The sequence below is a fragment of the Diadema setosum genome, chromosome 1 (genome assembly GCF_964275005.1).
Source record: "Diadema setosum chromosome 1, eeDiaSeto1, whole genome shotgun sequence".
Lineage (NCBI taxonomy): Eukaryota > Metazoa > Echinodermata > Echinoidea > Diadematoida > Diadematidae > Diadema > Diadema setosum.
The window spans coordinates 36,515,046-36,538,523 of NC_092685.1; the positions used below are offsets into that span (position 1 = coordinate 36,515,046).

The 23,478-nt window shown below is 37.7% G+C and overlaps 1 protein-coding gene across 1 annotated transcript; it reads left to right on the top strand.

Moving 5' to 3' along the window:
• The first annotated feature begins 3,113 nt into the window (after positions 1–3,113).
• Positions 3,114–21,020, top strand: LOC140234159 (uronyl 2-sulfotransferase-like). The gene is made up of 7 exons (XM_072314265.1): positions 3,114–3,407; positions 12,619–12,747; positions 16,732–16,829; positions 17,923–18,016; positions 18,733–18,824; positions 19,360–19,532; positions 20,675–21,020. Exons 1-7 carry the CDS (start codon positions 3,114–3,116, stop codon positions 20,824–20,826), a joined length of 1,032 nt encoding a protein of 343 aa, XP_072170366.1. The 3' UTR covers positions 20,827–21,020.
• The last annotated feature ends 2,458 nt before the right edge of the window (positions 21,021–23,478 follow it).

Below are 23,478 nucleotides of genomic sequence, written 5' to 3' on the forward strand. Positions count from 1 at the left end.
ATTAATATAAAGACCTCCAATTTGGAAGCCCTTGCTTAGTCAACGTCCCAGGACTGAGCCCATTAAATTGTCTTTATCTGCAATTAGCATGTCTACGTTCTTTTATTTGTTGTAAAATTTCTTGTGTAAAACTGAAGTTATATATATTTGTGTATACATGTATATAGACCTGTCTATGTGTGTGTGTGTGTGTGTGTGTGTGTGTGTGTGTGTAGTCGTCACTACCCATGCCACTGACACCACCTATACTGTTTTCAATACAATATTCATCATGATGGATATACTGGAGACGACTCATTCATTATGAAGTATATTTAGATTTTGTCCTATCTTCATAATCATGTATCCGTGATTGATAATTTAGAGCGACCTTTTCTCTCAATATCCCATCATTTCTTTCTTCAGTGTATTCATGGTACAGTATCTCTTGTATATTCATGACTTGATAACTTGGAATGACGATTTCATCTATTTCTACTTTTAGTTATTGCAAATCCTCCTCCCTCATATTATGCAGGGTAACAACATTTTGTTTCAACTATGACTTGTGTGGAGCTAAATGTTGTTACAACAAGAATGAAAGATTTCATAAAGCGTTTTATTCTGTCTTTCTTTTGTTCCAAAGTAAGTATGAAATTCAATCATATGTTATTCTACTGTTTGGAAATTGGGAAGAAATACAATGAAAATTTAAATCAGTGTTGGTTAATGCAGAATCGTCTTTTATAGCGTGCCTTTAACTGATCAATCTCTTTACTCATTGAAAGACGATGGGATTCTTGAACCTGTAATATTGAGGTATTTGGGATATATCTCTTGTAGCATGGAATGATGAGAGTTACCTATTCCTGTATCATACGTGAAAATTGTGGTAAGAGAAAAGGTTGAACTTATGGATAACAACACACAGAATAGTGTTTAAAAGAAAAAATCTCGCGGCGTTGTTTGACAAACTCTATCGATGTTCACAGAGATATTCTGTACAGCCGGGACTGGAAAGTGTGAGTTCCGGGCTGTTTGAAACGGATCTAACTATTGTGGCTTCTGGCATATCCGTAATGTAAATATACTCAAAACACTTAAAGTAATCAAGAGTACAAGAATAGCGCTTCTGGCATATTCGTAATGTAAATATACTCAAACACTTCAACAATCAAGAGTACAAGAATGATGGTCAAAAATTTTGCATACAGTGCGTACTATATAGAAATCATGTAATTTGTAAGACACACATGTTACTGTGGTCAGCAAACAAAAGATGATTGAAAAGAAGAATGTTGGTTGCTCCGCCTAAGAACGACTCGGTTCAATCGTTCAGGGATTTTCCCTTCCCGAGGCCAGTTGTTTGAAAAGAAGAAAACGAAAAGGAAAGCTTGAGCTTCGTCTCTTTCTCCGTCTCTCCTTTCCTTTCTCCCTCTACTCATTTGTATGAGCTCTTTATTGATTTTATCGATTCCATTTTGCAACAGTTTGTTTTTTCTTTCTTTAAGTGACTCAGCATGCAGTCGAGTGTAAAACTAATTCGTCGCAGCACCAAGCATCTTTTTCTCTCTTTCTATTTTTTTCTTTTCAAAATCGCCGGTAAAAACGCCAGCATACTTCAATTGTATTCAGTTCAATGCCGGTTTTATTGCAAATAAAAAGGAGCATAACAGTAAATCCGCAGACTAATATTGCCATACATATAAAACAAATGAATTATTACAAAAATAAAAAACATTCGTATATGTATCATCGTATCATTACCATAATACCATATTACCTTGGTGTTACATTACTGTCAAGCATTGCACTATCAAAGTTAAAAACTGAATACACATGTGGCAATATACATACAGTGTAGACATACACATTATACATGCATATAATTTTATGAAAGAAATAACGGTGAAACAAAATGAATTTCCATTTATTGAATTATATCAGATATGAAATTCTGTCAGCCCCCACAAAAAATACCAGCATGCCATATATATATATATATATATATATATATATATATATATATATATATAATGATTAGAAGAAAGAGTCTCAAGTACGCCATGGATCCAACGATTACAAAAAAATTTTATTACAAAATTTTCGGTCTGCCTCAGACCTTCGTCAGTGCAAAGACAATGATCATTGTCATTGTCAATGACAATGATTGACATCATTGACATCATTGTCTTTGCACTGACGAAGGTCTGAGGCAGACCGAAAATTTTGTAATAAAAATTTATGTAATCGTTGGATCCATGGCGTACTTGAGACTCTTTCTTCTAATCATTACAACATTCGAAGTCCAACACGTGGAAAATTCCAAGATGAACATTATATATATATATACAACGGACTACGTCAAACAAGCACTGGACTGTGTAGATAATCTGAGTAGTGTAAGTGATAGCCATAACCTTGTGCCAGCAGTACCCAAGGTAAGTGAATTTTACATGCTTCCTAAAATTCACAAACTTCCTAAATTGGTAGCTAGTGTGACTGACTGTAATGAGAATGACGCGCAAGAAGTGGTATCAAAAGCAAAAGAGCACCACATTATTCCTCCTGGCAGACCCATTATTTCAAGTGTAAAATGCCTTACGGAGTGTATGTCAGAGTATGTCGACAAAAAACTTCAGACATGCTTACCTAATATCAGAAGTTATGTTAAAGACACCACAGACTTCTTGAACAAGATAAACTCTGCCGAAATTACGAAGGGATGCACTCTTGTGACTATGGATGTGAAAAGCTTATATACCAACATACCTCATGAGGAAGGTGTTCAGGCTTTGCAATCCTTCTTGCGTCGTCATTCGGAATATTCTCATGCTGAAATTGACGACTTAGCGACATTGGCAGAATTCATCCTCAAACACAACTATTTCAAGTTTGATGGTGAATATTTTCTTCAAAGCAAAGGTACTGCAATGGGTACAAAAATGGCTCCCGCTTACGCAAACATCTTCATGGCCGAGTTGGAGGAGGACTTTCTCTCAAAATCCCATCTTCAACCCAGTTTGTACCTCCGGTACATAGATGATATTTTCATGATATGGCCACATGATACCAATGACCTCAAATCCTTTCATGAAAGGTTTGATTCACACGATGGTAACATCAAATTCACCATGGAAAGTTCAAAAGAGAAAGTCCACTTCCTTGACGTCACGGTCACTCTTTCCCCAAATGGGCAGAAACTCCAAACATCGGTGTACACTAAGCCGACTGACTCCTTCACCTATCTTAATTATAACTCATTCCATCCTACGCACATCAAGGAGTCAATAGTGTACAGCCAACTATTGAGGTACAAAAGAATAACATCCGACCCTCATACCTACGAATCGGATGCACTGCAACTAGGCAGGCATTTCATTGAGCGCGGTTATCCGATCAACTTGATCAAGAAATCCGTGGAAAGGGTGAGCCGAAAAAGTAGAGAGGCTCTTCTCGTACAAAAAAGAAAAAACAAAGGGGAAGAAGCAGTCCCCTTTGTCTCCACGTATCACCCGAAAGGTCGCCAACTTGCCCTTACAATCAAGAAAGAGTGGCCCACAATCACGGTCGATGAAAAACTTGCTAAAATCATGCCTAGGGCCCCCCTACATGCACAGAGGCAGCCGCCCAGTCTGAAAAGATTACTGGTGAGGAATCAGCTACCCGGCCCACCTCAACCTAGAGGTAACAAACAATGTGGCAAAACGCGCTGTCAGATATGCGCTCACATAATAACGGATAACTCCGTACAGCTCTCATCTGATTATACCATCTATCCTCCTGCTCACAACTGTGATTCAAGTAACGTTTTGTATTGTTTTCTTTGTAACAAATGCCCTGGAGTAGCCTATATTGGTGAAACAAGTACAAGTTTCAGAATGCGATTCAATAACCACAGATGTACAATCAGGCAACGCCGAACCGGTTTCCCAGTAGCCGAGCATTTCAGCCAAACCGACCATTCCTTAACCCTATAAAGCCCAAGCTATTTTGACCCCTGCCAGGCCTAAGGGGGGCACATTGTGCCCCCCCCTGTATAACTTCTTTATTATATGATGTATGACCGTCATATTTGGCACATGGGTAGAGCAACTCGTACTCTACATGACCCAACATTTGAAATTTCTCAAGGTCATCCACTGAGGGCGCTGTTTACCAAAATATAAAGAAATACATAGGAAATACGCTAAAATCATGTTTTTTCTGTTTATTTCTTTATCCCCAGTATATATCTTTGTTTAAATATCAATCATTTTCATATTTACCACAAAGATGAAGCAAGTCAGCCTTCACTGTTTGTTATGGTTGAAATTTCTCAAGGTCAACACATGGGGGCGCTATTCATTACAATATAAAGAAATATATAAAACCTATAATGTATTGCTTGGAATGAATACATATATTGGTATTGCATTTCATATTTCCAAAATATTGTAATTTTGAGTTTGCAGATTGATAATATGATAAACAAATGATACTACAGGTACAGCTTGTGTGAAAATAACACAAAATAAAAGGGTAGTCTTTGGAAAATGCTGTATTTTCAATTATTTTTATTATATCTATTGTTTGATGCCTATGTCGTATAGAAAATAAAGGAAATAATAAGAAAACCATTTCAGGGTAATTCACAACCATAATTCCTTCACCCTTTGGTTCTTCAGCAAATTACAGCCAAGAAAAACCCCATTTCATCCATAATTATACTGTTAACTGAACTTGGAACAGAAAATCATGCAAAATCTGACGAACATGGTTGTCAATTTATGGTTGCCATGGCAACCAGCAATATCGGATATAGCTAAATTATATATCAAAACGTGCGCAATAAGATTTTAGGAAAAGTCACCAAATTTGGTTGAAATTGGGTAAAGGGTATAGGAGCGGCAAACGAAAATATGGTAGGGGGGGCACAATGTGCCCCCCCTTGGGCTTTATAGGGTTAAGTGATCTTAAGATCTGCCTCTTCGGTGGCGGGTATAAATCCGCGGATGAGAGAAAATTGGCTGAACTGCGCGCTATAATTCGTAGCAAGAGTTTTCAGACTGGGCTGAACAGAGACCTGTCATGGCTAGGCAAATATAGTTTCTTTAAGTAGTATATCTCTTTGTCTCTGCGCCTCAATTTAGGCCCAATTCGATAAAATTTACCGGCTATTACTCAAACATGCCTTTAGAATGTTTTATCTGCATATTTTAATCGTTATGCTCTCTTCGGGTTGCTATATGTTTTGCGCGGCTGGTAAACGATCAGTTTGATTTGAAAATGTCTATGTCTTACTATACTTCTTATGCATTTTATGATACATTGTTACGTCATAATTGAATTTAAGGATTTTGCACTCATGAAGACAGCGCAAATTTTGAGCTAACAACCGTGCGTGTTGGTATGTATTTTGCGCGGCTGGTAAACGATCAGTTTGATTTGAAAATGTCTATGTCTTACTTCTTATGCATTTTATGATACATTGTTACGTCATAATTGAGTTTAAGGATTTTGCACTCATGAAGACAGCGCAAATTTTGAGCTAACAACCGTGCGTGTTGGTATGTATTTTGCGCGGCTGGTAAACGATCAGTTTGATTTGAAAATGTCTATGTCTTACTTCTTATGCATTTTATGATACATTGTTACGTCATAATGGAGTTTAAGGATTTTGCACTCATGAAGATAGCGCAAATTATGAGCTAACAACCGTGCGTGTTGGTATGTATTTTGCGCGGCTGGTAAACGATCAGTTTGATTTGAAAATGTCTATGTCTTACTTCTTATGCATTTTATGATACATTGTTACGTCATAATTGAGTTTAAGGATTTTGCACTCATGAAGATAACGCAAATTTTAAGCTAACAACCGTGCGTGTTGGTTGCTAACCTAGCTCAAACTCTAAGCTGACAACCAGGCGCCTTTCTTTGTTATTATTATTATTTTTCTGTGCTGAGCTTCAAATACAAATATCACTGTTACCCTGAGGAAGATCCGTGCAAGGGTCGAAAATTTGGTTTACAAATAAATGAAGTTGGATTCTAATGCATTATGTCAACTTGTTTGTCTTCATCGTCTATATATATATATATATATATATATATATATAGTATTAGTAAACTTTTTTTTTACATTTTCTACTAAAATATCAATAAAATGATACTTTGTTGGTTTCACATGTCTGTCTCATAGCATTTCTTTTCATTATTTTGTTCTATTCCACATTCAAATGCAACACAACGATGTGTACTAGACACTGCACAGGACATGATAAATACTAACTGTGCAAAACAAAAGCAACATCCAAAGCAAACGGCAAACTAAGAATTAACTCTTTGTTGTGTTGTGGTACATAAAACGAGACAACGATAGAGAAAGAATTAAAAGTGTTTGTTGAGAATAGGCTCTAAAAATATTGGGTCCAACAGTTTTTCGAGATTTAAAAAGTTATATTACAATAATTTAGGGAATGAGAAAGAGAGGAAGATGAAGAGAAGGAAAAACAAAGGAACAAGACGAGAGGAAGCTCCGGCTGTGAATGATTAAACTACATGTATTTCATTATGACGTAAGCGGTTACGTCATAATGGTCACAAGTATTTAAGAACTGTGACCCGCGGACCCTTCAATTTCATCTCTAACCGGTTGTGCAGTTCGGAGATATAAAGATGCAACAGACAAAAACCCAATAATGTTTCCAGTTTGCGTTTCAAACTTCATATCACATTCAATTTCCATCCGATCGCACATGGAAGTAGACTGATAAATTGCATTCCTCTGACAATGTGCAGCAACACTGACGTGACGTTGGAGATATCATCAAGACGTCTGGTAAAATATATTTCAAGGACCGACAAGTTATCATAGATGCATTTGGATTATGGGGAAGGGGGCACTTGAATTGCAACTTTGTCAACATACAGTCTATTAACAACGATGCAAAACAAGAGTCATGAAGATACCCAGAACACTTTCCTTGAATTCATGTCAGAAAATAGTGTCATATTATTGTGGATGACAAAATACACTGGACTGGTCCGTAGGTGTGAATAACTGTCTATTAAAATACAAGGACAACCATAATGCGTTTACCCCAAATCTCGCATTTACCAATAATTTATGAATGCCAGGAAATTACATCGTCCTAGAAGTATATGTTTCGTCAAAATGGTTTTAAAATTTTGTTCTTGATAGCTCAAGTGCGAGAAGAAACGCGGATACAGTGAAAGGCGCCATATACGCAAAACCATGCATGCATGGCACATCATCTCCCGATTACGCAACGCCATGGGCGCCGGCGTATTCCTTCACTGATTGAGGAGTCGTTCTTGGCATATCTTTGTCTGGCCTTTCAGAAATCGCAGTCTGCAACAGGAAAAAACATTTCTGAGGATTTGTAGAGAGATAACAAGAGAGAGAGAGAGAGAGAGGGGGGGGGACCATTAGCCAACGCTGAAAACTCTGCAGCATCTTGTTATTTTGTTAAGCGATATTTTAAAATGATTCACAGTGTGAAGATACATGAAGTGGCATTGAATACACTGCACACACCCACCCACACACACACACACACAGAAAAAAATAGTGTAAATGATGTCACAAGTATACATGCAAACCTGCTGAACAAGATGTCCTATTTTCTTTGTTTAGGTTTCAGTTGAAAGAAATTAATAATTTTTGAAACACTTTAACTATAAATTTGGCTTACAGTCTTTTTATTTCCCTGTGTAATGGTGTATATTCGTCATCACTGGTACCAAGGAGTTTTCAGATCTTCAGAGTTACATTAGGTTAGGAGCATTTTGCTTTTCCACCTCTGATCTGCGTTCCTTTTCGAATCCATGAATTTCCCTTTTCACACATCACTAGTCATATCCTTTGCTTTTCAAACTTGCAACGAAAAAAAAAGTTCGCACGAACCTTATACACAGCTCATCCACGTGGTCTTTACAATACTATTAGTAAGTGTGAATGTCTGTCTTGCGTCTGTATACGTGTCTGTCCACGTTTACTTATAATAGTGATCCACATGTCTATAATGATTGTTATTATGCATGTTTATGATGAATTTTACTAAAAGAAAAACGTAACTTTGTCGATCATGACAATGACAGGTTTTGGTCGATTCACTTGCTCTCATGAATGTGAGGAGATAAAGAAATAGCTTCGCCGTCTTTTATTTTTCCGTCTCCTGCTCCTATAACATTAAAGCATGTTGATCTCTGTACATGGTATTGACAAGACAATCAATCAAATGATTCTACGAGGTCAGCTACGATCATGACGATGCAATATCAAACAATCAGAGCATACGCGCCGCTTATGTGAATACACCTTTGTACACCGTTCATATAGGCATCATGCAATGCCTATACTATAGACATGTGCTTAACATCCCTTCACGTGGAGACAGATTATGTTTCAGAAAGTAAACATCGTGTCTTGGCCCTACAATAAATATATCTCACTGAATACTTTTATACATATAGATAGATAAGTGTGTCTGTATATTATGAATATATCTTGAAGGAGGGTATCATAATTAAAGTGGCAATAAAACAATAGGCCTATCCATCTATTTCTCTTTCTTTAATCATATAACACGTGTGTGTGTGTGTGTGTGTGTGTGTGTGTAGGTGTGTGTATGCATGTGTGTATGTGTGTCAGGCTTATGGAGATTTGTATAGAGTAGAGACGATGGATAGAGAAAAATAGAGATTGGGAACTTCACACCAAAACAATACACTAAGCAAAATAATGTTTCCAGAATGAATAGGCGTACATGGGTTAAGCTCATGGGTTACTGACTACTTATTAACCACTTGCATCCTCCCATCATTATTCTATACTCGAGTGCAAGAAGTTTGCAGTGCAATCAGGTGGGGACGGTTAAGTTGGAATCGTATGGCATTGTCGCCATACCTGATCAGAACACAGGTTTTCCCTGGGGAGCAAATACTCCCTCATGCCTCCTATTTTTCACATTAATCAATTTCAAATTAGTAATTTCTTTATGCAAATTCTTGGTGTATACTGGATTATGTATTCCGGCACATATTATATATCGTAGGCTGCCAAATATGAATATAATTTATCCCCATAAACATTTCGTTTCATTTAACTTATTTCATTTCCATTATAATGCAATTGCAATAGAACATGTAAACAACTCTCGAGTTAAGCAGGTGAATCACTGTTTTTGATCTACGAGTTCACTCCGTTACATGCATCCAGAAGGTGAGCGCTTCAAAATGCATTTAGAGCCCCAAACAGAGTTTGGGGACTAATATTTGCATTGAGAAAAATCACTTAAGTGATTAGAAGAGCTGATTAAAAACCCCCTGACATTTTGTAATAGGATTAGGTCGGCATTATATGCACCGTATAGATATACGCTATAAATCTCGAGCGGAAAAAAAAAATGCTTGCTTATACATAGGATAAGCATAAAGTCTTTGCGGATGGAGTTGAATTAAAAAAAAAAATGAATGTTTTTGTTTTGGGGGGTTTGGGGGGGGGGGTTTAGCTGTAAAAGCAAATCAACAAATTCCTACCGCAGATGAAACATGATAAAAAGAGGAATTATTCAAAGGTAAAAAATATGTTCCCTAATATACGTCCTCTTATTCTCTCTTTCTTAAATGCTGATCACGATTTGTTTGGGTTTTTTCTGGATGACAGAACATCGTTAAGAGATTGAGAGAAATTGGAATATGTAGGCGATTTTAGAGAGCAGTTCGACCGCATACTGCCTACGATGTGACTTGACTGTTACAGCGAGCAGACCGCTAATCGATTTGGTGTTTCTCTCACCAAGACATTTTGCTCTCGAGCGCGTCTGTGCACGGAACATTTTTTTCACACGCCGTCGCCACTGCACATAAAAGGAACGGCACTCAAATCTCAACAGAATCGAGGCCTCGGAGAAATAACACATAAAGGCTTTAGAGCTTCCAACACTCGACTGAATGGGGCCTTTCACTCGCTACATAAAAAGGACAGGTAGACAATGCGACACACCCGCTATTGTTTGGGGCACTCGAAGTGCTTCCCTGGGACACGCTGTCTGCCGATGGCAACTGCACTGCCAAAACGTTTCATATTTGCCCAGAGCTGCACCTTGGTGTTTGGAAAAAGCTCACAGTGAGTGGTTCAGTGGATAGGTTCAGAGCCAAGGGAGGTTGCTACGCACTTCTGTTTTCATGTCAAAGAGGATAAAGAAAGATGGCGGGAAAGAGGGAGAGAAGGCGAAGGAGAGAAAGAGAAGGGGGTGGGGTGGAGTGAGGGAGAAACAGCTTGAAGGGAGTCCGGGAGAGAAGTACCTACAGATTAAGAAAAGATACTAAGTGCTGGGTACTGTTTGAAGTGTCTGACCAAACATTGTAAAGTCCATTGTACTATATACCTTGCTCCCTCGTGTAATCGTTCTTTTGCCAAAGAACGTAAGGAAATGGAAGAACCACAGAAAGTGACAAACAAAACAGACACTAAGTGGTGACACATTAAAGAAGACACAACAACAGCAATGACGACAACAACAGCACGAATGAATCCTGATTGTTAATATGTTATTGCATCCCGATTAGTTACAGCCCAGGGCAAGTGTATCATGTGAAAGGCAGATTTTTTTTAAGGTATAATGTGCCTGAATTTCTATGGGAAAATCCCTCGTAAGACACGTGTTTTTAGTGCGTCGACACTCAACATTCAAATTGACTATACTGATTACATGACGCCAAATCGAACGAAGAGAATGACAGACGTCACAAAAAAAAAAAAAAAAGTGGAGTGTCAAGTAAGTGCGTTTGCGATCTTTTAGGTTTTACTTTTTTGGGAAACAACCATATTTGAGAGCTACCATTTTTGCAATTAGATGTGGTGATAAAAGCATCCACTATCATCTCATTTTGACCTTCATACATTGTGTCATTAATTTTCTTTGTTTTTTGATGGTATCATGAAGAAAACCTTGCATATTTTTCATCAAATTATTGTTCCGGTATTGTAATAAGCGATCATGGTGGCTTCAAAGGGTGAAGGCGTCTAGTTTGTCTATTATCAACGTATAAACCATAATTGTTTACATCCCAGTGGGAGAGCTGGATATGCGGTAATGACATCATCATCTGATTATTGTATGATGTGGTTGCGATCGCCGGATATCGATATACGTTGAAAACATGTAAAAACATGAAAACTCCTTTACGCTTTTTTTTTTGGGGGGGGGGGCAGACTTCGTGTAATACCTATGATACCATGAAGATTGTTTGATTTTCCCTATTAATTATTTGTTGAAGTCAACTCTAACAAAGAGTGGGCGTTGGCGCATCCAATACACCTCACGCAGACGACAGTCGTGGAAAACTGCGAACTCACTTTAAAGCAGGTATCGCGATCATGATTGTGAGACGCGATCGATATACACGTACATAACACACTTGGCTTCTGTTACTCCCTCCATTTCATCACTGGTCTTGTAAGGCCCAGCTCACATCAGAGCAAACCATGCATAACGGCCGGGCCTCGTGACCACGCGTGTGTCTTCGCTTTAGTGCTGTCCATTGTAATGTCCGAAATCTTAAAGGGGCTTCTCTATTTACAGAAAGCATAGTAATCAATGTATAATATCCCTCGACATTATAATGTATATGAAATCGACGAAGCCAAACGAAGATCGGAAGCCATCTTATGCAAAGTTTTATCACCTCAAAATCACAGATCGAGAACTCTTTTCACATTATAGATCTGTCCCCGCACTTTATGAACAAGACTGTTATTTCTCTGCTGTCCTTTATTTCTGCAAGACAAAATTTCCTAGATTTCTCTGAGATTGTACAGTACCCCACCGAGGTTGTTGTATAGTGATGGATCTGTAAACCGTCTCAAGCCAGACAGCATTTTACCAGAATGCGTATTTTACAGAGAAATAAGAATTACCTTTATCGAATTAATGTCCATCTTGACTCTGCAGCATGCATACATATCAATAAGCTTCTTTGGGTAATGAAAGCTGCTGTGACATTTCGAGGGAAAAAAAAAACTATCATAAACAAATGGCCCCAATGTCATTGTAATAGTTTCTAGTAGTACTGACAAAAGTAAATGCAAGAGAAAAGTGCTTGGTAGAACCAATGTACTACCAGTACGTCTATCACGTCGCAGGTTAGCCCAGGACATTGATAACCTGGTACTGAATCTAATGTGCAATGAAGGCAAACAAGAACGTCACAGAGATTCGAATTTGCAACTCACTGACATGTAGGCACCACCTCAAACAAAAGAGCGCCGTTTTCCCGTCCGATCGTCGGCTTTCTAAAAGCGCAACTTCTTTGCTGCGAAGGCAAAATTTTCTGTCTTTATATTACGGAATAAATTACGTCCGATCGTTGTTTTGTCTATACGGTTTTGTTCGCGTGTATTGTCCACTCTTTTTGTTTTGTTGTTATTGATTATTAATAGTTAATAGACGTTGATTGCACGTTGTACCCAGTCCCAGCTATAAGAGCCTTGTATTATACTTATTTTGTAGATCATTATTTTTTTATTAAAAAAGAAAAAGGATTTCTGTAGCGTTTAGAATCACAATTTGATGTAATGTACTCTCTATTTTCTTATTTTTTTCCTCCTTCTTTGTGAAACTCTCCTCTCAGAATCACGTGATCCTTAATAATGCTGTGCCTGGTTGTGGGTCAGACGGGTTTGTGTCCCTGGTCGGCAGCGCCATCAAGGAGACGAGTTCGTTGACGGTCATTGTTTATCCAGATGAAATCACGGATATGGTGAGTACCAGTAGGCAGGCGTCCACCTCCCTATATCCTCTTGTCAACAGCTCTGGCACAATACTACTCGTATCTACAGCTCTCTTCGCCCGCCAGAATGTTCGCCTTGGTAATTACTACGGACACCAACAGCGCCAGGGCCGTCGACAAGAAGCTCCCACCTCCCTGGTACAAGCCAACAAGCAGAGTTACCCCTACGGGCGCGTGTTGTATCTATAGTTTCATATATCATTATATGTGAGTAGATATGTTCATGAAAAGATAGATAGATAGTTAGATAGATAGATAGATAAATAGATAGATAGATAGATAGGTAGGTAGATAGATAGGTAGATAGATAGATAGATAGGTAGATAGATAGATAGATAGATAGATAGATAGCATATAAATAGAAAACCCATTCTTGTGGCTGTAATTATATTGAATCTCAAACGTGACTTGATCATTATACTGTACTGACTGCAACTGTTTTTGATTTGTTTTTTACTTCTTGATACGTGCCAAACATTGCACAAAATAATGAAACCGGAGAAAAATAACCTCGAAAACACCCCAAATAAATCACATTTTTATGACTGTACGCACCTAAGTTTTGGTCTATTTCTTGCGTTGTCGGGGTTGGGGGCGGATCCCGGCACCCTGTAGATGTTTTCGTTGGTACATAGTTACGGCAAGCATCGGGTTTTGATGACTCGCGAATCTGAGACAAATTACCCTTTATTTTTACACCTGACATTGCTCGATCACCAGTGGATGCTATGAAGAATGTTGAGCTGAACGACCGAAGACACTGAAAATTGGTTAATTCTCATGGCGTACATAGCGGCATTCCGCTGCTTGACAAGAAACATGTGACGTGTGGAACCGTCTATCTTACTACAGTGCAAGATCGTCACACGTTACAGGATCTGCAACATCTGAACTCTCGCTGCAGGAAAACGCCCAGACACCGATCTTACACCACCATATTCTCCAGGAAGAGAGGATGGGATGCACACATCATTATATCCTACACGTTAAACTTGGTGTTCAGCTTTACTACGCCTCCTCTTCCTCCATGTCTGCTTTCATGATAACATTACCATGTTGCCTCCGGATAGCGTCGTCTGATCAAACAACACAAAGTTCTATTCCTGCAAAAGGGCATCTCTGGTCCTTGTTCGAGTAAAGTCAAACAAACAAAGCAGTAAATATTTTCATTAGAAAAAAAAAGGTTCAAGAAATCTGAACATTTCAAAATCTACATGCTTTTGAGGAGCACTGCAATGTTGCCCCAAGTGGCATTGGGCTCATGCAAATTGAATAGGTGATTGGATTCGACGGGGATGCTACAGCTACAAAACTCTTCCATTATGCACAATACATCTAGACCTATAGAAAAGGATTTTTTTTTTATCCCATGATTCGTTCAGCTTTAATTTAGATCAGAAGTCACGATGAGAACTCTGAACTGATGCAGGAAAAAAAAAAAAGTCTCCATTGGCTGAAAAGAAGAAGAAGAAGAAGAAGAAGTATACTGTAGATTTAGAGAACCAAGAGGTAAACGATGATCGTGCTATACGAAAAGTTCATTTGAACTTAAGCTTACAATGTCTCTCAATACAGCAAGGTCTGTTCATCTCGTATAAGCATCACAGTGTCCGGACGTAATCCTGTTGACTATTGAGAAAGGGGATACTAGTATGACTTTGACATAAGCACCTTTGTAAGACTGGAGCGTAACGCCCCCCAAACCCCATCCCCTCCCCAGCTCTGTGAATAACAGCATCGCAAGGAGGGGTAAATGGAGGAGCTTACGAATAATAAACACATCTCCGTTGCAATTAGCCCTCTGATTAACATCACAATACATCTTAATCTACTCCTTGAGATGACTTCCTCTTCCTCTATGGGGTAAAATCAACGCGCTCTTCAGAAAGTAAACTTAGTCAATTCTTAGAGAGGTAATGCTGCTTGATACAATCACTATATAAGGTAAACTTGGTCAGTATTTGAATGCAGAAAGAAGAAAAAGGACAATACGCGGAGTTTTGTCATCTCAGGAAACACGCTATTAAGCTTATAGGTGACATTCAAAAACTAAGTACAGGGCTTAAGAAGTCATCAGAAATCCGCTTAGTATAGGGGATGCATTAGATAGAGTACAGCAGAAAGTACGGAACTGTGTGAAGTGTTTCATGGATACCAGCACTATCTTGACATTATTAAAACTCATTATCTACCTTTTTCCACTGATCATTTATGACTATGTTCATTGTAACTGCAAGAATTATTTTGTAATATTACGTGCATTTGTTAATATTATTTGCATAGCTTTAGAAATGTGAATAATAATGGGAGAATACAATACATAAGATATCAAATATTTTAACTCAATTTGCCATTCTTCACTATGATACTACTAGTTTGTATTTGGAGTTCAGTTTGAATGATTATTCACCGTTTAATTTCAATTGATCTTTAATATTCTTAAGAAAAATCAACTTATTGTATCAAGCCATCTGAGTAATCTGACAATAATGGTGAGGATTACAACCACCATCCTTGACAGGTGAACTAATACTCCTGCTAATGCAAAAAGATCCCCCTGTCGGGTCGTTTAAAAGAGTTCTTCTGTACTTTTGATTCTATTATGCTACCGTGATGCTGTGGTGGGATGAAGGCCAAAACGACCTCATAATCCCGATTAGTCTTAATCATTGATCTCCAGTGCTCTTTGTATAGAGTGATCGCATCAATGACACATTTATGCAGGGAGGGCTAATTTATGAGAGAAAATTAAGGTTTCTGTTCTCTGAAACGAGTGCGCATTAATTGCATGCAGTAGATCCATAATCTATGTCCGGAAATTTGGCCATATTTTCCCTATCACCCTCCCTCTGTTGTAAATGTGTATACAGAAACATAATTATACAGTATGTCCCTACCTCCCCCCCCCCCAAAAAAAAAGAAGAATATGTGTATATATACACACAATCGGATTTTCACATTGATGATTTCCAATATGATTAAACTGTCTACATGCTACTTCGAAGTCTTAAAATTTAACACCTTAGCTCTATTTTGCAGAAAACCCCAATCAGTTTGGTTCAGTGGTCACAGATAAATTTGAATCATTGCAAAGCATGCCATGGGTCTGATTCTTCCAAGTTAAGCATTTGGATGCTCTTGAAACTGCATATTAATGTGTGAACACAATGGACAGAACTTGGAGGGAAGGGATTCCTGACATACTATTATTATTTTTTTTATCATTATTATTTATTCGGCAATTGCAAAGCAATACAAGTGACAACAGAGAAACAAATAAAACAAGCAAAACACAAGAAAACAAAGTGTCAGGCTTTCCCTGTTGAGCTTCCCTAAGGAGCCGGATTGGAAAAAAGCAATCAAAATCACTATGACCCTTGGGCCTCTCCAACCAACTTAAGGAAGCACATCAGGGGCATCTATCAAGCTCCTTCTTTCTCTTTGACGACTGTTCAAAACAAATCGGATGGGGTTGTATGCTCTTTAGTGTTTCATAAAAGTTATTTTTGATTATCTTGCAAAAAGTTATAATCTCTATCCCCATTTCAATCAAAACTATACAATCCCTTAAGAAGATTGACTGCCTGAAACCCGCCTGTGGAAAAGCCAACAGGGCGGTTAACGTATAGACGGGCCCCCATGAACCGCATCCAGCTCATCGAATTATCTTTTGTTAATGCCCTCGTTGAACAACTTAATCGGATGATACCTTGGCCTCACTATACTCAAGTAAACTGTATCTGAGTGTATTTCTAAACCAATTATCGTTTTGTCATACAATCGGGAGCAATGTTTTAGCAGAAATAAACATACTCTCACAGGAAGGTGATTTCAGTCCGCTTGCAAAAACTGGTACCAATCATCTTGCACCCGAATAAACACTTTTCTTTATAAGAAACGAAATGCCGATGTTAAATAGTGAATTTGTCTCTTACCTTTTCTTTCTTCATGCAGACTAACGAACCAGAACAAAAACTATCCCACATTGTCAGTGATATCTATCCCCCGGCGCTTTTCAGTGGTCACTTCTACTTCACACCGGTTTTAATGATGTAAGTATATAATCATAATAATGCAAACAAAGTTTTGGACACTTTGCCCAAATCCAGGCTTATAACTGTGTTACAGCTGCAGCCAAACCTAAACCGCATCCATCGAACTATCTTAACAAAAAGTTGACGTGCCTTGACGACATACGCTTTGGACATACTATCATCAGCTCAAGAATGTCTTACTAAAAGGCCTTTGGCTTATCTGAGGGGAGATAATATTCTAAGAGCTGGAGGACAATTATTTCGAGGGGGGGGGGGGGGAGGAGGGTATGACAGGGAAAGGGATTCTAAAGGACTTATTGTTCATTGGTGGTTAACTTTCGAAATTAAATTATACGGGGCATTTATAGCAAGTCCCGTCTGCAGCGAAAATTGCTTGCAGAAGACGGTCTTTGGAAAAGAGAAACGATCCCTTGATTGGCCATTGACTATTCTGTTCAGTCCATCGTGGTAACAACGGGTGAAACTACAACACTCAGGTAGAACGAGATCGGTCTGTTTGCACAATGTTGTCAAATCATTCATTCGCAACGCCTTAATTCCTTGTCAAATAGCGAGCATTCACTGGTTTTGCGCGATTACTCGCGAAAGTAAATCACGTTTGAATGCGATGTAGTCATGACAAAGTACACACTAGATGTGCAGGTGCGTGACTTAAAGGGGTGGTATAGTGTTGGTGGTGACGATGATTGGGCTTTTAACTTTTTGCGAAATATCAAGAAACCACTTATGAAATAGTTCAAAGCATACCATTCTAAGAGGGATTCTAAGTTTATTTGATGAAAATCGGTTTTGGAATGGATGAAACATCAAAACACACACACACACACACACACACACACACACACAAAGTAAAACAAAGCGATCGTAATAAAAGGTGGGTCCCAACTTTTATTACCATCCCTCTGCTTTAGATATCTCAGCCATTGCAAAACCAATTCTCATCAAATAAATGTTGAAGTCCTCTTGCAATTACATGCTCTGTCATATTTCATATAAAAGTTTTTCATTATCTCACCGAAAACGTTAGAAAAGAGAAGTTAGATCCCTTTAAGGTCTTTATATTATTATTTCTTCCCGTGCTCATCTGCAGAAACACCAACCCTTTGATGTTTAGTATTATCAGGGACCCTTTTGAGATGGCCTATGCAGCTTACGGCTTGGTCGATCGCAGATCTGGAGACGTGGTAAGAAAAGGACTCAAAGACACGTCAAAATAAAACAAACTTCTAACTTGTAGCGATGATGTGTTTCGTGGAGTTCACATAGTCACCCTTACTCTTAACGCCGAAATATCATTCTCCGAATGTATAAAGAAATCAAGTGATTGAGTTTGATTGATTTAACCAGCTCCACATTAATATCGACGGAGAATTTAGTATTCAGTTGAGATTGGTTCAAACTTGAATCAGTAACGAGATAGTATCTTAAACATAACTTTAACCCACTAACTGCTTGGATTTTATTGAAATCAGAATCGCGCAAAAGCATAAAGTAATTTTAGCATTACCTCGGTTTTTTAGCTTTCATCCCGGTGAGGACCTACAGAGTGAAGCCATAGTATGTTAATTAAGTTATGGCGTCATTTGCCGTTGGAATCGTACTTCCATCTTTTGGTCATATATATTATGCACTCAAATTTGATAGTCTTATCCACAGATATATATGATTTTTATTTTACTCTCATTATTGAACATTCGATTCCTACGCAATATTTACGTCTCCACCTGCAAATGTTAATGCTTACGATACTAGTGATTCACAAGTTTTCATTTTCATTATCGTTTCCACTGTTTCCACTGTTACTATACCAGAAGGTTTGTGCGAACAGTACGTTTACCATAGATTGGTAGCATATATATTTTTTTTTCTGATGCACTCTTTTTTTTTAAATTCATTTCAGTCTTTCGATCAGTGTGTTCTCCAGAACAGAAGTGACTGTTTTGAACGTAACCAGCTCGTTAAATGGTTTTGTGGCTACGACGAAATCTGCTCGTAAGTCTGTTTTCAAAAACTCCACAAATTACTTTGTTTACAAAGTTCTTCATTTCATGATAAATGAGATTGCGTGTTAACTATTTTTGGTGTAATTAATGCATGTCACATCTTATATAGGCTTGGTATCAATATATTAATTGTACTACTCGGATTTTGGCTTCTAGCCTTCGCACATTTCAGGCAGCTCTATCAACTTATATCACTTTAAACTACAAAAAAAAAAAAAGGCTAAATTTCAAAGTTAGTTAGTTTTGGGTTGTTTGCTCTTTTCATGCCAGATGTCAGGAAGCCTCAGAATACCCAGCGTTTCTGAAAGTTAAGAATTCCATAACTTTTTGCTCTATATCTGGAGTTTAATGAAACTTTCGCAGCTTTGCTAGTTTTTTTTTTTCTATTCTGTTAAATGGTGTATTTCAATCCTAGAGCCGATTCTCACTTTAATAATGTGTAGCTTTGTATAATTGACATAATCATGATTGCATCTCTCAATTGAATATGAATATTGGATGTTTGCTAATTTTTGTCCTCACAGCGAGCCATCCAAGAAATCAATGGACCGGGCCATGTCCAACGTCAACGAATTCTTCGTGTTCGTGGGTTTGATGGAGGAGTACAAGGAGACGGTGCAATTGGCTGAAAAGCTCTTACCCGACTTGTTCCGGAGGGTGACGAAGTTCCCATCGCACGTGGCGAACGTTGAGAATGGTAACTATACCTCTTTCCATTTGGAGCAACGTTGAAATGAGTTCAGATACTGTCAGATGAAAGTAACACTAAAGATTCGAGCGGAAATATCATGTCTTTTTTGGCTTTTTTTTTTCAGTGTGCAAGGCGAACTTTACGGAAGGCGATTTTTTTATCTCTTATTTGGGAAGGGGAGGGAGGAGAGCTCAGTGAATGTACTTAACAGGTGCGTTATTAGAACTGTAACTGCACCTCAACAGTATTAATATTTCAATGAAAATATCATTTGTGAGTCAGGATAAGGTAATATGTGCATGGCACATCTCCAAAAAAAAAAATGGAGGTGAGCGAGGAGGCATGTGATATTGAGATAATACTGCTGTGAATTATCACTGAAGCAATGACTTCTATCATTTCTGTTTGACATTCTCTTATAAGTGAGTGTTACCAATCTTCATGTCTAATATTAGTTACATTTTTTTCCAGTATTAACTGGTTCGCAAAACATCCGTACATCGTGCACCTGGAGGGGAGAACATTGAGTTTTGTTTAAAGAAAGTGTAAAGACAAATAGAATGAAAAAATAGCAGGCACGGCAAATGACGAAAGTAACATTATAGTCGTCATTATTGCGATTATAATTATATGATAATACTCGTGATGATATTTGATGATTATATTTTTATCATTTCTGCTATTTTCATTAATATAACAATAACACAATTGTTCTTATAGGCTGTCGTAATTAATGTCCTAATCGTTTCTCGTTTATATATTATGTTCTTTTAAAAAAGTTGCAGAAGTAAATTAGAATCGAAATTGAGAATTGGAAAAAAGTGGAATCACCATTATAAAAGTTATTATTTTCGTTAATATCATGAGTAGTAGTAAGGTCATGATAGCATGTAAATACAAGTTATACTGTACTTCAGATTTGTGTGGAATACGGACAGCTGTATCAAGTGTTTGGAAGAGAAATGTCAGAAATGAAGATACATATTAAAGAATTAAAAAAATCATTGGTACCCATGTCATCAAGTCTCCCCGTGAATACTGTAATAGTCGAGTGTATGCGGAATGCAATCAGATTAATGCCGATGTACGAGTTCTCTTTTATTTCATTTGTTTTACCTTGTGTTTCCATCGTTGTCACTCTGCGACAGATGTTCGCCGAAAGAAGTCCACATCTCCGCCCGAGGTGAGGCAAAGAGTGCGGTCAGAGCTGAAATACGACTACCACTTCTACTACTATGTCCAGAGGAGATTCCGGCAACTCAAGGCAACGCACAAGATCGCCAAGTCGGACCACGGATGACCGGGTTGAGGCGGTTGACTGAGGCGAGAGAAGGCCGTTACGGTCCAGGTTTCAAACGACACATTACAATATGATATATGGCATGCATGTAATGTGTATAGATATGTCATTTTATATGGTCTTGTTTCTGGTTGAAAAATAACCAGACAGTCTTGATGACTCGCATAGCGTTTGTTGAAAATGCATATTCATTTTTTTTTTCATTTTCTGTGATATGATGACTTTGGACAATATGTTGCTATGAGATTATCAAGTTTTGGTGATTTGATAATGACAGATTCATGGCTGAACTCGGAGAGTAATTTTCGTGTATGAATACGCAGTCACATGTCATCAGTTCAGTATATTATCAAATCCTTCTTCTAATTTTCGACATGATTTGTTAAAATCACGGTGTCTCTATTGTCGCATTTAGTTACAACTCGACTGAACGCAATGTAAATCAGTTTTGCTGCAGTCTTCATGTCAGTGCAGCTCAGAGAAATCATAGCAAGACCGTTTTCTGGCAATGACCATGACCGAAAGAGAATACATATTGAGTATGTAATTTCTCTCAGTGTGCAAGAACGAACGCATACTATTTGTGAACTTGAGTTCTTGATTTGAATGATATCTTAAAAGCACATTGCAAAATAATGTTTTGAGTCAGAAGATTTGAGGATGACAATTTACTACACACACACACACATATATGTATATATATATATATATATATATATGTATATATATATATATATATATATATATGCGCGTGAGTGAGTGTGTGTGTGCGTGTGTGCAGTCTTCCAAAAGACTTGCATAAATTTCTACATTTACGTTGTCGTGACAGTAGCCGCAGTGTTTACTGCAAATTTGTGTGCTTTTTTCAATGAAATGAATGGTATGCGGACAAACTAAATACTAATATCCATAGAAATATCTATGAGGATTTTTGTTGACTTTTTCGCGGAATGTGTCTTTTTCACAGAGTTTAAACCTCACGAAATGCTCTCACAAAGTCACACGTACGACGTGAACGGCGATGTTTGCCTCAAGTGCCGAAAGAGCTTTGCTTGTCATTGAAATGGTCACGCTTGCATTTTTTGCTGAGTGATTATTATTTCCTTTTTCTGTTCTTTATGCAGGCAAAAACCCACGCTGAATTCTTGAAGAGAGTCGAGCGCAGAAAAAAAAAAGATTGTAAGAGTGTGTATCGCGTCTGTAACAATATCATACAATCATGATTTTGAAGATGTTATCATAACAGAATAGCTATGCCAGCTAAAATCGAAAATGGTAAAAGTTTAATTCACAACTTTACATAATGGAATAACACTGGTGAAACCTTTTCTCGAAAGATAAGCACATGTCCGCATGTCATTGCTCACGTTGTATCGTTGATGGTTTCTTGCAACCAACACATCCTGCAAAACAGAAGGCTAATCTCCGACTGTTTTCCACCCCCATTCCTCAAAGTAGCATTCATGTGATACGTGTTATGTATGTGTATGTATGTAGGCCTATACATATATCTTATTAGAAACACTCATGACCTTTTACTAGTATGCCGCAGTTGTATTGATGGGTTAGCTGACTTTGACTATTATCATATAGAATGTAGACTTTGATCAAGTTTCTTGACCCTGTGATATTTTGTTTTTCCATTTTCTATGCTCTCACTTCCGTAGATTTCACGCAGCGTTAATCATTTATCAACTTCATTAAATCGACAATTCGCCTATAAAGTAGGTTGCCTATAAATTAATGATGTATATGAGAGTCTAAACTCTGGCCGACCTATGGAGGACGTATGCAGAAATGTAAAGTCCCGGATTGCTTGACAATGATATGTGTAAATCAAGTCGACTCAGTTTCGATTATGTTTTAACTGTGCATCTTCGTAATCACGTGGAAAGAAAGTTTGTAAAACTTTTGTTGTTTGATATCGCCACGATCCTTTCATCAGGTGATTATGTCCGCTTGAGTTTGTGCTTTCCTTTGTTGTTTTTGTTGTTGTTGTTGTTGTTTTTTTTTACCGGTTTGACTATGTTTTATTTTGTGATCTACATCGAGCGTGCAAGGACTGGTCTCTGTTTCATCAGAATTTTTCGTTGTCATTATTCGAGATCTTATGTTTCTTCTATCTTCTTCTATCTTAATCTTGCCAGACGCCAGTTTTATTCTAATCACATATCATTGCGTTTTATCTTATTTAAGAGACTTGATGTGCATCATTTGCTAATAATGGGAAACTCAGACAAAGAGGAAACAAAGTAACGCTTTTAACAGCCGAACACTTGACAAACTGTATTATTATGTATCTAAGATACGGTATCAATGGTAATAGAAACTATAGTGAGGGACGTGAAAAATGAAAACAATGGCCGTTATACATAATCAGTGAGAAGAATCTGATGACAGATCATTAAGTGTATTTCAGTAACTAATATTATGATTAAATGGACCGAGAGATATGCAATGCAAATGCAAATTGACTTCTTCTGATTTATATTACCTTGGTCATCGCTAATCTTATTTGACCAAAATACCTAAATAATATGTGGCATATATTCTATGACAATTTTTCTACAATTTTCTCCAAATTACTTGCATGCGTCACAAAAAGCCTTTCAAACCAAGATGTAACTGATGTCATCTGTCAATCGCTGCTAA

What these genes read in the sequence shown, in the direction of transcription:
- LOC140234159 (XM_072314265.1), top strand. Translation starts at nt 3,114, where the DNA reads ATGGAAAGTTCAAAAGAGAAAGTCCACTTCCTTGACGTCACGGTCACT. An exon ending in CAGATGAAATCACGGATATG is followed by an intron (nt 12,748 to 16,731) that starts GTGAGTACCAGT and finishes TTCTTCATGCAG; the next exon opens with ACTAACGAACCAGAACAAAA. An exon ending in TTCACACCGGTTTTAATGAT is followed by an intron (nt 16,830 to 17,922) that starts GTAAGTATATAA and finishes GCTCATCTGCAG; the next exon opens with AAACACCAACCCTTTGATGT.